The 16,988-nt window shown below is 41.3% G+C and overlaps 1 protein-coding gene across 3 annotated transcripts in view; it reads left to right on the top strand.

Annotated features, from left to right (window-relative positions):
- Positions 1-8,702: 8,702 nt before the first annotated feature.
- The window catches only part of Hmgcll1 (3-hydroxy-3-methylglutaryl-CoA lyase like 1), a 115,214-nt gene continuing 106,928 nt past the window's right edge, over positions 8,703-16,988 (top strand). Inside the window, exon 1 of one of the 3 annotated variants that reach the window (XM_060384745.1) lies at positions 8,703-9,098. In XM_060384745.1, coding sequence (XP_060240728.1) covers positions 8,991-9,098 — 108 coding nt within the window. In that variant the 5' untranslated portion in view covers positions 8,703-8,990. Of the gene's footprint in view, positions 9,099-9,129; positions 10,245-16,988 lie in introns of those variants that run through there. The other 2 variants (XM_060384743.1, XM_060384744.1) reach the window with 2 other exon arrangements.

Raw genomic sequence — 16,988 nt, 5'->3', positions numbered from 1 at the left:
GCCTTCAGTACAACCTCTAGAAGGTACCATACATTTGTTGTTGTTGTTTCCTGTTTTGGAAGGTGAGGGTGGGGGTGGAGAGTGACATCTACCCGCATTTCTGATTCCTGAGAAATATTTAACTTTTCTTTTTTTTTCCTTCTCCTTTGTCTGTTTCTTTGGAGCTCTGGCAAGAGCCTAATTATTCTTTTCCTGGCCCTCCTGAGCTTCTTTACCCTGAAGCGCCTCTCCCCGTTTGTTGTCAGCAGCTGCTTGTCAGCCACAAGTGGCTTATCTCCATGCCCAGTTCAAGCAGCATTCTCTCTTTTCTCATCTGAAGCTCCTGTCTGTAAATCTGGAGTACACTGCTCTGTAAATCCCCATTCTCTAAGACCCTTGAATTTCATTCTTTAACTCTGAAAGAAGAGAACCTGAAAGACACTGGCTGTAGGTGGCTTCAGTAGCCATCAGGTTTCCAGGACCCTGTCTCACAGCCTGTCTTTCTCAGACACCACATTATTTCTTATTTAACGTTTCAGTGGTAATCAGTAGACTATTTCCCAGAACTTGTCCACGTGATTGGACTTTCTCTTTGTGCTTACCATTCAGTTCCCATCCAGTTGTTTACCTTCTTCACAGACTCTTTAACAAGAGCTTTGTTTATTCTAGTCTTCTGCGCCTCATCAAAAGTTTTGTTCGTATCAACATAGGAAAAGTTAAATCATTTTATCTTTAATGTTTAAAGCATTAAACCTTAAAACAAATTAATAGTATCATTCTTGATGAAATCAGACCTTTTCCCCTGGTGCGGTAAAAGCTTCCTTTGATTCCTAGGATCCCAGTGAAAGCAACTTTCATTATCATTGACTGAGCCGCAACTCTACCGGAAAGCCATGAGGGTCATGTAACAAACAGGACTTTCCTATTGTGGAGTTCTTGCAGGCTAATTAATTTTCTTCTATGCAAATGAGAACAGCAACCATAAGCCTCTTGGAATGGGACTAGGTACAATTAATTTGAAACAGATTTTACCTGGGTCAGGCTTCACATATGGATACCTGTGTATATTCTATGTCTGTACCTTCATTTGTTCAAGGATTGTCTTCCCAAAGGCTGAAGCTATGGTAAGAACTTTGTGTCCTTTTTTTCTTTCTAAAAATGTATTAGCAGAGATAAAAATAAAGTTAATAAAAACAGTGTATTTGCAGTAGAGCATGAAAAAAGGCGCATTCCAAAGGTTGACTTCTTTGTGCCTTGTGTGGCTCAGCCTTTATCAGCTCGTGTTGTTTACATAGTTCAAAACGTTTCCTTGACTCAGCTTCAGAGAAGTCGCAGGACAATCAGGAGCCAAACTAGCCAGCAGAACAAAGAACTGTCAGAGTAATAGTGTCGGTTTGTTCTTCCACCATCAGCACCCAAGATCAGAGAGAGTTAGGACTCCCTAGCTGCTTCTCTCAAAACACATTTCATTTTATCAGCTGGCATCCTGCATGCTGACTTTGAAAGGGAGATAGTGGATATGTTGCATCTGGAAAAGATCAAGCGAAGTCGAAGCTTGCCAGGGTCATCTTGCAGATGTAATCACGTGCTAAACTGAGAACTCCATTCTCAGAACAAATGCCTCACACACTGCAGGAAGGGACCAGGCAGAAGCTAGACAGAGCTACAATGTGAGGGTCGATGTACCCTCATTGTTTTATTCAGTTATTAGATAAATCTCTTTGCTAAAAATGACAAGCTAGGCTCATTCTAAACAAGGTAGGACTGATACTAACCAGGAGTGAACCAGGTGAATTGGGACATATTGTCTCAGTGACACAGGCTACCAGCAGACAGGGGCAGAGGCACAGCTCTGCACTGTGAAGATCGGTAGCCTGGGAAGTTCCCTAATCTTTTAAAGACCTTAATTCAGGTGAAGTAGGATCTTTGCCTTAGATGCAGGAGGGACTGTGAAGGGGAGCCATTGTGAGGCAGAGTTTGAGTTTATTAAAAAGAGAAAGGTGTTCAGAGAAAGAATAAAGCACACCCAAGGGAATGGGTATGGACTTTCCAGAGAAGAGTAACAGTTTATTAAAATATTTTTTATTCTTTTTATTTACTATAATTATCTTTTAAAAAATTTGGTGTGTCAATATATATATGGTATGGGTATTTATAAGTATATTGTCTCTCTCTACATGTATATGTGTGTGTATGTAAACTATATGCATTTGTTTTTCAGAGCCTCTGTTGGGTGCCTTTCTCTATCCTTGTCCACTTAATTTATTGAAGCATGGTCTCTCACTGAACTTGGAGCTAGCCAATTCTGGCTAGGCTAGTTAGCTAGCTTGCTCTGAGAATTGTTCTCTGCCCTCAGAGTGCTAGGGTCACAGGCTGCTGCCTTGCCCATCTGGCTTTTAAGTTAAGTTTTAGGTGTCTGAACTCTGGTTCTCACTCTTGTACTGTGGATACTTTACTGACTGAACAATCTCTCATGCCTTACTTTTAATATAGGCTTTAAGCACAGAGATTAAGAGAAAGAGAGTTGCTCAGAGAAAGAAAATGACATAGTCAAGTGTCAGTATGAGCTTTTCAAGGTAAAGTCACAATTATGTGCCTTAACATGATCCCATCACATAGCACTGAGGCTCTCAAATGGTATCTCAAATGAATACTGAGAAACCTTTTGATCCACCCATTTATCTTTCTATTTGGTAGATGAAATTATGGTATGGCTCTGTGGTAGTCTTGGATGGGATTATAATCTGAGAAGGTAAAACTCAGAGCCACCAAGGTCATAAGATCTTTTGATAATTCCTTTTACTATACTGGGTAGTTCTGTTAGGTAAATCTGGTAGTAAATCTGTCTTAGCAAAGTACAGATTGAGAGCTGAGAATGGAGAAAGGCTTTAAGCAAATGTTAATTTTGTTGGGATTATGATTATTCTTGTCAATTGTCAAGAGCCTTCACTCAGAGTTCCAGGTCAGGGATTCCATCCTTTCTCATGTCCCCATAACTTCCTATCTTTACATTCTGGTTCAAGGCAATATGAAACAGTATGGAGGTGTGGAGAGATAGTTTTGTGGTTATAGCATACTTACTGCTCTTGCAGAGGAACAGAATCTGCTTTTCTTCACTCTCATGGCCATTTCCAATCCTGTTCCTTCCTCTGGGCTCTGTAGGCCCAGGCAGACACATAGTGAACTTCTGCCCATACAAGCAAGACACTCATACACAAGAAACAAAAATACATAGGTAAATCTTTTAAAACATAAAAACATGGGAGCAGGTACTCAAATTAATGACAAAAGAAGGAGTAATGTTAAGTGTATGAGTAATATTGTAGAATTATTGGTTTTAAGATTATTTTAAAATTTAAATTATTCATAAACAAAGTGTCTTAGCCTTTGCTGCCAGAATTTAATAGACTGTATATTTAAAATAGATAGATAGATTTTTCCTACTGTGTGTTAGACACATATTCTAATTAATCTGTCTATCAAACTATGAGGGATATGATATCTGTAGTAATTCCTCCATTCTATTAGAGGGACGGTGTACATAAGCTGAAACCAGCAAAGCTTTGGTGCCAAATAACTGGGTCTATAGACAGCTGAATCACTGGGTGGATCTGTCACTGGTCATGGCTGGCTTTGTGGACAGCTGAGTCACAGGATGGATGACACTTTAGTCATGGGCGATCTACTCAACAGCTGAATCATCGGCTAGTTCTATCACTCTGCTGAAGACTGAGTCCATCAACGTCTGCGTCACTGGGAGAGAAGGGCTGCTTTGGTCATGGCTACATTTGTAGACTGCTGAATCATTGGATATGTTGATCACCTTGGCCACCTTTGGTTGGTGTTTTTGTAACTATCATTCTCCACATTCAAAATGGCTGCATTAAAGAAGCCTCTCTGAGGTGGTGTTACTAAAATGACATGGGTTAGCACATGAAAAGCTCTTATGTTAATGCCTAGTGTATGCAAATCAACTAGTAATTATGAATTAAGTATTGATCAGTGTAACTGCTTCGTTTCCATCTGCTTTCTCAGAAGCTTGAACGCAAATAAAATAGTCTATGTATTTCAAATTATAGATATTGCATGACTAGATTTAAAAATTCTGTAATTGTAGAGCTGTTCCCAGCCCCCCACGGGCCTCCTTGGGAAGGCAGACAATGGAACTTGGGTCCCATGCCTAGATCAGCTCTGCTGGGTTCTCTGTCTGGGTTCTCATCTGTATCAGGTGAGCTAGGCTGCTGGGACATTGTTGGGAAGATTTCTGTATCTAGAGCTGCTCCAGTGCCCCACTGGCTTCCTCGAGATGGTGAACAATGGGACCTGAGTCCCTGTGTCTAGCTCAGCTCAGCTATATTCACTGTCTGTGCTGTGCTGGCTCATTCTGACCAGGGTAAGCCAGGCAGCTGGGCAGCAGGCAGATTGGAGCCAAGCGTCCTCCACAGCACCAGGTCTCCCCTCCACAGGACTGTGAGAGTGACCGCTACTAGAGACTGATGGACCAACCGATGACCATGCACGAAGAGGATCCGGACCTCCTGATTGGATGTAGCCAATAGGCAGCTCAGTCTTCATGTGGGTACCCTAGTAAGGGGAGCAGGGGCTGTCTCTGACAAGGACTCTGTTGCCTGCTCATTGATCACTTCCCCTTTCCCCTAGTGTGTGTGTATGTGTGTGTGTGTGTGTGTGTGTGTGTGTGTGTGTATGGAATTGCCAGGCCACAGGGGAAGAAGATGTAGGCAGTCCTGATGAAACTTGATAGGCTGGGGTCAGATGGTAGGGGAGGAGGGCTCCCACTTTCTGAAAAATAGGGGAGGAAAATAGGGGGGAAGAGGGAGGGAGGGTGGGACAGAAAGGAGATGAGGGAGGGACTATAATCGGGATGTAAAGTGAATAAATTATAAAAATAAATTTAAATTTAAAAAATTCTGTAACTAGGTAGTATTCTTTGTAACACTCTGTGGTCATCTGGAACTATTTAAAACAAGGTTTTAGAGCAAAAGGCTGGAGAAAAAAAATTACATTTTTACAAAGGCATAGCAATCCAAACAGAGGCAAAACCTGTAATGTGCTTTTGGGCATTTTTGTTTTGTGTAGAATGTGAAGAGTCCATATGTAGTTAAGACAGAGAGGTGGGGAAATTTTTGTAGGATGAGAATGATGACAAATTCAAGGTCTTGTGTCTGGGTACTGAATTCAAGGTCTGTGTCTCTAAGTGATGAACACATTTACTGGGCTATACCGCTATCTCATATACTGTTTTTGAAGAGATTTAAGTAAAACATTTAAGTGCTGACATATATTACTGAATTTTAAAAACAATGAAAATGATTCCTTCTGAATTACTGATAATAAAACAAAACACTACTGATAGTTTAATAATGATTAAAATGTAATGAGATGCACTACAGTCTTTGATATTTATGGTTGAATGTGCATTTGTCAAATGTGGTCCTAGGATTCTAACTAGGATTCCACCTGACATTCTCTGCCTGGGCATTCTGGTTTCTGATGCAATTTTAATAACTTCTAGAGAGGGGAGTCAGTTACTTTATCTTGAAGGGTTTGAAATTTGTAATATGTCTCATCTAAGGTTTAAATGTTTGAGGTAGTGTAAAAAGAAGTTATGCCTCAAACAGTATATATTTGGCTGAGTGGGATTTCAGCATCAGTGTTTCAAAGACATGGACTGAATTCAAAACTACTGAGGGGGAATTCTGTCTTTCTTACTAAGCAGTTTGTACTGCAAGTGGCTTAGATTCTGTGCTCAGATTGTTTCATCTGTGTAATGAGATTCACAGGATCTTCCTTGTGAAAATGGTAGCACGCACAGAGAGTCCTTAGAACTGTACGTGGTTCATGATAAATGTTCAGCAAATATCATCATCACCGTCACCATCACCATCAGTCACATCAGCAGCTCTGGTTCTCTATCAGGACTGGTAATTTTGCATATCAGCTGATATTTAGTGGGTGTAGTCAAAGATTCTGTTACAATTATTTTTATGTTGGGCGGGAGAGATGTTCCAACAGTTAAGAGCTCTGGTGCTGGTGCAGAGGACCGAGGTTCTGTTCCTAGCTCTCACACAGTTGCTAATCATCATCTCTAGCACCAGTTCCAGAAGAACTCACATCCTCTCTAGCTTCTGCAGGCGCGGCTCACTTGTGGGGAAACGGTCATACAAACAAAACACCCATGGATTTTTTTTTTAAAAGTACATTTGTACATTTGATAGTTTGCACAACAAGTAGTTGCAAATATCAAAATTTCAATGTGGCTGGGGTTGAAAAACACAAATTAAGGTGTTCTGTTATTGCAGATGTCCTCAACAGCTAAGCATGTACTTTGTATGCGCTGGAGACTGTTGAACACTGTATATTGTCGTTCATTTGAATTTTTCCGTTACTAAGAACTTCTGTGATCACCCCGTCTAGAGGATAAAACAAAGACTAAAGAACTTACCTCAAGTCACCCAGTCCTTTGAAGGGTTCCTGATCACAGGTGATGTAAAATTCAATTCTTATTTTTTTTCCCACTGAGTTGTGTTGTCTTCCAAATATGAGTGGGCAGGAAAAGATCATAGTAGGAGAAAAAAGGTTGTCAATGTGTTCAAGATGTTTGAAATATTTATTGGCAGATTGGATTTGATGTTGGTTGGATGGAGGGCTTAAAGAGAGAAGGGAGTCAAAATTTCACAAAAGATAGGCAGAATTCAATAAAAGACAGGTACCTTTGAGACATTACTTAAAATCAATAAAATCACCGGGGAAAACAGGAAATTTAGTACATTTTCAGTCCGTGTTTATATTTTTTATATTTCAGTTATTGAAACACTAAAACAGAAACAGCTTAGTCATATAAGGTAGAAAAAGAGGTTCAAGATACTGCGTTTGACACCTATCTGATGGCTTAGAAGTGTTGTCTCTTTCAGCCTGTGGAGTCCAAGTTTCATTCTTGGTAGTACAACACAGGATCCTTCTCTGGCCTGGATCTAGCTGGCCTGGATCTAGCCAAGTAGCCTAGTCTGCCCTTAACCTCATGGCCATCTTTCTGCCTTAGCTTCCTGAGCAGTATGATTATAGTCTTGCTCCAGGGCACTAAGTTTGGAATCCAAGTTTCCCTTTTAACTTAAATAAATCTATTTTCTGTTTTCTTTAATTAGAAAGCCAAACAACAACCAAAAAAAACCCCCCAATGTATATGGGCATGTGAGCAGGGGTACCCCAGATGCTAGAGGAGTCAGATCCCTTTGGGGCTAGAAGTTATAGGTGGTCGTGAGCCACCCTACATGGGTGCCAAACTCCAGTTCTCTATAAGAACTGTACACACACGTGACCACAGAGCGAACATGCTCTCTAGTTCACCTGTCAAACGAGGAGAGAGAACTATGCTCTGCTCCAAAGCTCTGTTTTACCTGGACTTTTTTAGGCTTAAGTGCAAAAGATAAGACTGCTGAGTGCTTAGCCCTACATGGGACACACATGTCACACTCCAACTCCCGGGGCTCACGGAAGTGAGGGCGTCGAGATGGCAAGAACCCAGGTGGAGGATAACATCAAGGAAACAGTTTCTCAGGCACAAGAGGGCAACTGCACAAAGGAGAACTCATAGCTCTTGAAAGAGCTCCAGTCAGACAAAACTCTGGTGCAGAGGAGGAGTAGCCGAGCAGCTATTGGCTTGTGAGAGCTGCTTGGAGAGGGAGAGTCAGTTGAGCACACCCCACCGCCGAGAGTAGCTGGGCAACGCAAACTGGACTTGAAGGAGAAAGTAAAATTTGAAAAGCTCTCTTAAACTTGGATAGAAAGGATAGAAAGGGTGGCTGGAAGGATTTGAGACACATGGAGTGAATGTATTCAAAATACCTTGTATGAAATTCTCAAAGAACTAATAGAAATAGTCTTTAACCGGCCTTCATGGTGAAGCCCTTCAAAATCTGCTCGCATTATGCTTCAGAAGTCAATCTTCTGTCAAAGCCATCCTTTGTGCAAGCGCGTGCATCTGCCCACTCCTGAGTCTTACTAGCTGTGGAAACTGTAGGACCAACTAGCATCTCGGCCACAGGCATCCAGCTGGGTCTCCAGGAGAGTGCAAGGACCCTGTACAACTCTGAGCAGTAGAGGATTGCCATCTCAGAATGAAACAGGCATTGTCTGTTCCCTCCCAAGGTACCAAATAAATCCTTAATTCTAATCTCTGGGGACTTGTTTCTGTTTGAATGTGTCCAGCCTGTAGGGCTTTAGTAATTGTGCCAGTTCTTTTAAAGAAACAGCTCTTCAGGCCCAGGAAGATGGTTAGAAGGGCTTGTGGCAGAGGCAGAGAGAGGCAGACAGTCTGAGTTCTATCCCTGACTCCCATGTGGTAGTGAAAGGAAAGAACCGCTCAAGTCAGTAAATGTAAAACAACAAAAAGAATTCAGCGTTTCAACATTTATCTTGTGCCACCGTCTTTATTGATAACGTAGTGGTTTGCTATCTACCTCTGATATGCCCCTAATTTTGGATCCTTTTTGAACGGTTTATGTTTTTGAATATTGCAAAATCACCTCAGCAATTTTAAATAGAGTTTCAATCCAGGACATAAACGAATTCCTAGTGACAACCCCACAGGCTTGTGGCTGGGAATGAAAGAATGTTTGTACAGAGAGTTCTGGGCTGGTTCCCCTCAGAGGCCTCTGTTCTGCCCCCGCAACTCTGACTCAGGTGAGGTGTCTGATGAGCACCTGCAGAGGATCAGGGCTGAGAGCTCCATGTTGTGAGAAAAGAAAAAAAATAAAAAAGAAAAGAAAAGAAAAAGGTGAGGCTACCCTGCCTCACTTTACTGCTTCCATCCGGGTTCTGGGTCTCAGCGCAGGACTCAGGTGCCAGCTGTATCCCTGCCTGGGCGTTGCCCGGGAACCGCGCCGCCGCAGTGGAGCTCGGACCCGGGCACCCGCGGGAGGCGCTCCCGGCTCCTATCCGTTCCCAGCTCCGGCGGCGGGATCCAGCACCGCCCGCGCCACCCAGGCTGCGCCATGGGGAATCTACCATCTGCCGCGAAGCACTGCCTGAGCTACCAGCAGCTTCTCCGCGAGCATCTCTGGAGCGGGGACTCAGTGGCAGGCGCGCTGGACCCGGCGCAGGTACCACCGCGCGGCCTAGGGCGCCCCCACCCTTCGGCACAGCCTCTTCCCCATCAACCTTCATCCCCTTTGTGTCACCTCTGGATGCCAGGGCCCTCTCCGCAGCAGCTGTGTTGTCAGTGTGGCTCTGTAGCTGAAACGCCTTTCTTCCTCTCTGCTGGGAACAGCAGGCTTGTCCTTCCAGGCCTACACATTTCCCTACCCCAGACCATTTGCAGATCACCTACAGGGGCGATCTCGTCTGTGTGTTTCCCTTGGAAAGGATGCATTATCTAATGCAATCGAGGTCCACAGGCGTTCTTTCAAGGACAGTGTCCTTTTCTCACTCGCAGGCTTGTGATGACAGCCTACAAGCATGTCACCTTGTGTGATAGAGAAAGGATGAAGCCAATGCACACTAGGAAGACGCACTACAATTATAATCACACGTCAGGTCAGAACATGGACTGGCCTTCGTGTGTTTTTTTGCGTCCACAAAATTAAACAAACAAATAAAACTATTACAGCATAAAATTATTCCTGCATTTTTCTTGAGAGCCAAATAAAGGCAATAATAGCCTGCTTAGTGTTTATGAATTTATGATTTAATGTACTATCGGCCAACGTGCCAGTTAAGTGAAGGTAAGGTATAGAAAGAAATTCGCTTTTCACAGGGAAGCTTAAACTTTAAACATAACATGACATGGCGGTTAATAATCGGTATATAAATGTTGAAACCTGTTGTGAGTCAAGGGCTCCGTGAGGCCTTGGCTATTAGCCTTTTTAATGTACAGGTGTCTGTATACGTTGTGAAGAAGGTAGATCTTGTTATTTTAGGACTTCAGTGGGCTAGCCTGGTTTCGCTATGTGGTTACACCAGCCTTTCCAACGGCAGCTACTCACTTTCTTACGGTGCAGTCTCAGTCCCGCGTTCCAACGCCCGAAGTTGAAAACTTAGATCTAGAAGTAGGACTTAGCCTTTGTGGGTTGTTTTATAGATAGTTTGCCCCTCGTTAATTAGACTACGGTCAGTCCTATTTGCAAGCGCCACGTTCTAGAATCGCTTCAGTGTCTGTCAACTGATGAACGGATACAATACAGAAGATACGACGTGATCACGCAATGGGTTATTATTCAGAAGGAAGAACAAAATCAAGTGGTTTGCAGGTAGGTGCCTGGAACAGAAAGTCTTCATGTCGTGTGAAATAAGTCAGAGCCCAAAAGACTGGTATTGCATGTCTCCTGTGTTGCCTGAGTGGGGAGAGACAGTAATGAAAGGAGACGGAGGAGAGATAGGAGAAATGGAGAGGAAGGAGGAGGGGTAATAAGTGAAGATAATGATGCTGTGATTCCAGTACATAATACGCACATGTGAAAGTGCCGCAAGGTAAACCACTATTTTCTACAAGTAATATATACTAATGAAAATGCACAAAAGGGCCCTCCAGTGAAAAATCTGACGGCGACGGCGGTGACATGGAAAGCCGTGCTTTATCTCCTCCCGCGTCATCGTGGCTAATTTCCACGTATTCTGGTTTGAGGTTCCATGTATCCTGCTATCAGCATTCTTTAACTGTCAGTTCCTCTGACACAGTCTAGAATCTCTAATGTTTATTCTTCAGGGTGAAATCATGGGACTTTGTTGCTTGGGTGATCGTTATGGTTGTGCGCGCGCCCCAGTGCTCTGATTTGTACAATCTGTCGGCTTTGTGGCTGGTGTTTAACAGCAGGCTGATAGGAGATGGTTTCATCATCTTTCCCGTCAAGATGATGAAGCAGAGGACATGCGTATTCGGGAAAGTCTTCTTTAAACTATGATGAGCACATTATAGTATAGCTGTTAAATGAATTCAGAGTGAAAGAGAACAAGCATCAGTTGAGTCTTGTCAGCTGAATACCCGTGTATGGGTGTTGTTATTTGTTACATAGACCCCAGCCAGGATTTGACGGTGAAGAAAAGATGAAAATGAAGTTTGAATGCCATAGACAAACCACCAGAAACTTTACGACTTACTCGTTGTAGACTTTTGGAGATAAGAGGATAGAGAGGGCAGGGTGATGTGTTGCGTGATAACTTGGTTACAGTTGCGATTGACAGAAACTTCTTTATGTGAGGGGATGCTAGGTAGTAACAGGCTTGAAAACGAGATCCTCCCTCCTTTCTTCATTTTCCCCGCTTACTCAGTATATTACAGCACCCTGCGCATCTCTGTCGCCTTGTCCATAGATCAGCCCTCCTCCACTGTACGTTCTCTTGTATGCATTAAATATAAAATATCCAGATGAATTAGAGGTGATCTCTTAAAAATCAATTAATCAGAGTAGTAAAGCTTAGTGCCAACCTATCTCTGTTTTTAAACTCTGTATATGATATTTCTGCTTAAATTTAGTGAGAGAGTAATCTAAACTCTATATGTTTTGTGACTGTGTAGCTTTAGAATACTTACTAAGGAGCGTGTGAGGACTGAGATAAATTTTTAGAAAAAAGAAACAGTCTCACTGCATGTATTTATTTTGAATGTTCATTGTTAACTTGTTCAATTTCTTGCCTTCATACCTGGTTTATTTTGGAATAACTTATTTTTAATGTCCCCACTGAATCAACGTGTCAGTTAAATGCTGTTTTAACTATGCTTCTAGTTGTTCACTGTAATATGTGGATGTCTAATCTTGACTTACTAAAATACAGTGATCGGTGTTATAACTTATTAAAACTGAAGCCATAACACTTAACTCCACTCCTGTTTGTGACTTTTTTTTTTTTTTTTGTTTGTGACTTTTGATCCTTGGGTTTGTATGTATTTATTCTCCATGTGAGATATTTATAAAATATGTGCACTCAGTCACTGTCAATTTATATTTATGCATATATTTTCTCTTTCCCTTGGCCTCCATTCATTTATTTGTTTTCAGTCTTGCATCAGAGATGGCTTTTCTTCAACCAGGACTGTTCACTTTAGTCTCCACCGTATTGAGAACCTTCTGGTCTGAAGGCTAGCAAGGTGGCTTAGCGGGGAAAGGCAGGTGCAGCCAAATCTGATGACCTCAGTTCAATCCCAGGACCCACATGGTAAATGGAGCGAATTGATTCCCACGAGTTGTCCTCCCACCACTTTGCATATGCACTCGTACATGCATGCGTGCACACAGACACAGCCCACAGACGGTAAAGAAATACACGAACACACACACACACACATAAACAAACAAATAAATAAATGTAATCTTAAGAAAATTTAAAAAGAGAACAACAGCCTGGAAGCTCTGGTACTGGGGAGGCTGAGGAAGGACACAACTTAGTGAGAATATGGAAAACATAGTAAAATACTCTCACAGAATAAAATGCTAAAGAGTAGTTGATGATACGGAATAATTGGTGATTGTCTAGAATGCACAAGTGTCTGAGTTCAGTCCTCAGTACCAAACAAAAAAGTATTTACTTGTTTTTTTTTTAATTAATCAGTGATGATTGCTTTTTTTCAGCATGTGTGTGTGTGTGTCATACAATAGTTACAAGAGAATATTAATTAAAACACATCCTACACAAAGAATTTAAATCAATAAATAATTTATATACATAACGGCAGTAAGAATGCAGGAATCTCAGCAGTTACAAGGGAAGACTTGATAAGAAATGTCAGCTGTTTGTTTTACTTCTTGTCTGATAGTAACTATGTTTCACCCCCTTCGATTTCCAGTCACAGTTTTCATTTGTCTAGGCAGTGGTGTGTAGCAATTCTAATAACTAGATACTTGTGGATATTTTGAATTTCTTTCTGTGTTTTTTATACTTTCCGCATTCAGTATGTGTATTTCCTTATATTCCTTTGCATTGATTCCTTCTTCAACTTTGTCTAACTTGGTGTCAGTCTAATTTATTGGCTTCTGTAATTTTAGGGTTCACAGTTTTTTATGTGTGCCTATATATGTAAGCATATGTGGTGTGTATGTGCGTTTGCTTGTGCATGCGTGCATGTGTTTGAATGTGTGTAGGCACATGTGTGCATGCAGGTATGTGTGCACGTGTGTGCACATGTGTGCATGTGTTTGGAGGCTAGAGGTTGACATCAGATGTCTTTTTTGGTTTTGCTTTATCTTATACAGTGAGGCAGGGTCCCTCACTTAAGCCTCAATCTTGCTGATTCTGCTAGTTTTGCTAGTTGACTTGCTGTAGACATCTCCTGTCTCTGCCTCCTGAGTGTTAGGATTACAGAAGGGCCTCTATACCCACCTGGCATTTATGTTGGTGCTGGAATTCTGAACTCTGGTCCTTGTGCTTGGGCAGTATGATGGTTAGCTTTAATTATCACCTTGACACAATTTAGAATTACCTGGGAAGAGAGTCTGAATGAGGGGCTTCCGACCCTGGGCTATCCTGAAGACTGTCTGTGGAAGACTGTCTTAAATAATTAATCGATATGGAAGAGCCAGCCTGCTTTGGCCAACACCATTCCTTAGAAAGGAGATCCTGGGCTGTGTCAGTGGAGAAATGGAACAGAGCACAAGCAAGCAAGTAACACGAATGTACTTGTTTATCCCTGTCCTTGACTGTGGATATGATGCAAGCCTTTGCCACAGTAGCTTCTCTGCCCTGATGGACTCTTCCCTGGAACTGTAAGCTGAAATTAACCCCTTCCTTTTCTAAGTTACATTTTTCAGGACATTTTATCAGTGCAAAATAAATGAAACAGGGACAGCTGCAAGCCTCTAACCAATGATCCATCTCCATAGTCTTAATTTTATGACTCTTCAAAGGCAATAAAGATGAATACTATTTATACTATTTTCATCAGCAGATTGTGGAAGAAAAGGTCTGCACTTCCCGTCTTGGTTTCCTCCGAGATTTGGTATCTGTCTATCTATATACACGTTCATCCTTCCTTTTCTCTAGAAAATACAACAAATAGCCACCTGTATTTCAATAAGAGGTGAATAATTCTTCCCTTTCTCATGTAAAAAAAGTGTGATGACCTTTAGACAGCTACTTACAAGAAATAAAAAAATATTTCTTCAGGGAGCCCCAGTAGTATGTTCACTGGAGCTTTTAGAATTTTTGAGTTAAAATATGTCTGTGTGAGTTAAAATACATCTTCGTTTGGGGGTCTGTCCATTGTCTTATCATGACTATTTACATCTCAAATGTTTATGAATTGCTTTGGGTTCCATGTGTGCTAATTTCAACATGCATATCTCTACTCAATTTGTTTTATATTTGTCCTCCTGGTATGACTACTGAATTCAGATTGTATAACCAGGTGCTTAGCCAACATGAAGTTTGGTCTACTTTGCTGGGAAAAGCTTGCCCTTTTATCATCACTCAGACTCTGATTTTGTAACCTTCTACACAATGACAACTCCTACAGCTATTACCAGTCTTATCTCCTTATTGAGCCTTGATCTCAAAAATAGTTATATACATAGTGTTTTGATACAGATATAATGCTAAAATTAGGTTAAACACACACACATACAAATAAACACATCAAACATTTAATTTTCTTTATGATAAAACCTCTGAAGTAATTTATTCTAGTTTTGTAAAATAGACAGCATTTTATTGTTATTTATATTCATTCTACTGTGCAGCCACACACCAGAACTTCATACTGTATTCATTGAGCAACCTTTAAAATATACTTTTATTTTGAATTCTCTCTCTTTATCTTTCCATCTCTCTCTCACATCACACTGCTGGCTTCTTTTTAATATATGTGTATGACTGTATCTCTTCACATATATGTGATATGCTAGAAAATGTTTCTACTTTTATATTCTGCATTTATGTGTTAGTTTGATATAAATCTCTCTTAAAATCCAGTGCTCTGATGACTTACCATCTTTAGGTAAAGTTTAATTGTGTTTGATTTGACTATTAGAACTTCCCTATATTCTATTGTCTTCACCACTCCAAAATTCCTATCTTCAACAATGTTCATGAGTTTAAAAAAATTAATTGATTTTTTATTTATTATAATTTATTCACTTTGTATCATGGCTGTAGCCCCCTCCCTCATCCTCTCCCAGTCCTACTCTCCCTCCCTCTTCTCCTCTCATGCCCTTCCTCCAGTCCAGGGGAGATCCTCCTCCCCTTCCATCTGACCCTAGCCTATCAGTTCTCATCTGGACTGGCTGCATTGTCTTCCTCTGTGGCCTGGCAAGGCTGCCCCTCCTTCCCCTGTTCATGAGATTTAAGGGATTTTTTAAAATATTTAAATAAACACTGTTGTTTGGAAATAAGATATATGTTAAGTAATGCATTTGCTCACTTCAAAAGTTGCTTCATTCTTTTTTTTTTAATGCTGAGAATTTGAACTATCATCTAGGAGAAATGATTGTTTGTTACTTACATTTTTTGAGCATTTCGTATGTGAGTGCTATGTTTATATCATTTCTAGCCCTCCCTCTCCCCCTAAAACTCCTGTGTCTCCTCAACTTCCTCTAAAGTTTATGACTTCCTCTGTGGTTATTATTGTTGCATAAACGTGCATGTATATATGTATATGTAAATGCAACATACTGAGTCCTTTTAATGTTGCTCTTATGTATGTATGTTTGTGGCTGAGCACCTGAGAGAGAATCACCACCTAATCAGGTGCCTTGTTCCCGGGGAGGTTGAGTCTCTTTCTCTCTCAGCAGCCATTGATAGCCTACAGCTCTTCATCTAGATGTGGGACATTGATGTCCCTCATCTGTGTTGGCACATCAACTGGTATTGCTATAATGCTGGCCTTAGAGATTATATTGTTGAGATGACATGGGAACAGCACCCGTGTCATACGGAGAAGGCGCTGTCTCAGATATCTGGGTCCTCTGGCTCTTTAAATCTTTCTGCCTCCTTTTCCATAATGTTCCCTGGGCCACAGGCATAGGGATTGTATTGTAGAGGTATCAGTAGGAGATGGGCAGCCCATAGTGGGTGTTCTCTGCATTTTGACCAGTTGTGGACTTCTGGAATTGTCTGTTATCTGTGCAAAAAGAAACTTCCTTGATGAGAGCGAGAAAGGGAGATGGTAGGTTACAGTCATTATGGAGAGAGAGAGAGAGAGAGAGAGAGAAAAGAGAGAGAGAGAGAAACAAAATAAAAGACACCACTCAATTCAGACACAAAACTTGGAGAAATTGAGCTGGATCTGGCCCAAAGGCTTCACCCCTGAGGACCAGCTCTTAGAGTATCTGGAGGTGATCTGTATGCAAGCCAGCAGAGAAAAGCAATCGATCATTCTATCTAACCATGAAGCCTGTGTATCACAACAATGAATGACAGCTCAGCAAGCTATCCCAGGAGGACAATAACGATACATTTTAGGGGTAACCAATAGCTGTCTAATTGCACCCAAAGCCTGTTTCATAGGAATGAATTCATGCCTCTTTTATAAACTCACCCAACCTACCAGCTGCTAGTGAGGTCCTGGACCTAGATTAGAACCTACCACTGCCACTTTCATAAACCAGTGTAATTTCTAAGTGTGTTCTAAATATTTCTTTCTAAACCCACAGGAAGAACATTTCTACATTCTTATACTATGACTTTTCAAATAGCTGGATCAACTCTGGTCACACTTTGATTCCTGAATGGGAATGCCTGTTGTGTGTATGTGGAAAGAAGGTTAGAAACCCTGGGAGTGTCTAAGTGTTTATCCTCTTAGGAGGCACTCTTCTTGGTGTTCCATAAAAAAAAAAAAAGTGCAATAATTTTGTATCCCCCTCATCTTCTTTAATCAAACCATTTTATTTTGTATGGACTTCCTGTCTTAAGCACTTTTTATGGATATCAGTGTTGGGTGCTCAGTACTTTCCAGGTGCTTCCTGATTGCTCCATCGAATCGTCACAGTAGTCTGTTTTGTAGGTTCCACAGTTATGGCGCACAATGGTTAAATAAACATGCTCACTGACAGCAGCTAGAGAATAGC

Source organism: Meriones unguiculatus, chromosome 6 (genome assembly GCF_030254825.1).
Source record: "Meriones unguiculatus strain TT.TT164.6M chromosome 6, Bangor_MerUng_6.1, whole genome shotgun sequence".
In the NCBI taxonomy this organism is placed as follows: domain Eukaryota; kingdom Metazoa; phylum Chordata; class Mammalia; order Rodentia; family Muridae; genus Meriones; species Meriones unguiculatus.
This window is presented reverse-complemented; position numbering and strand designations above follow the sequence as displayed.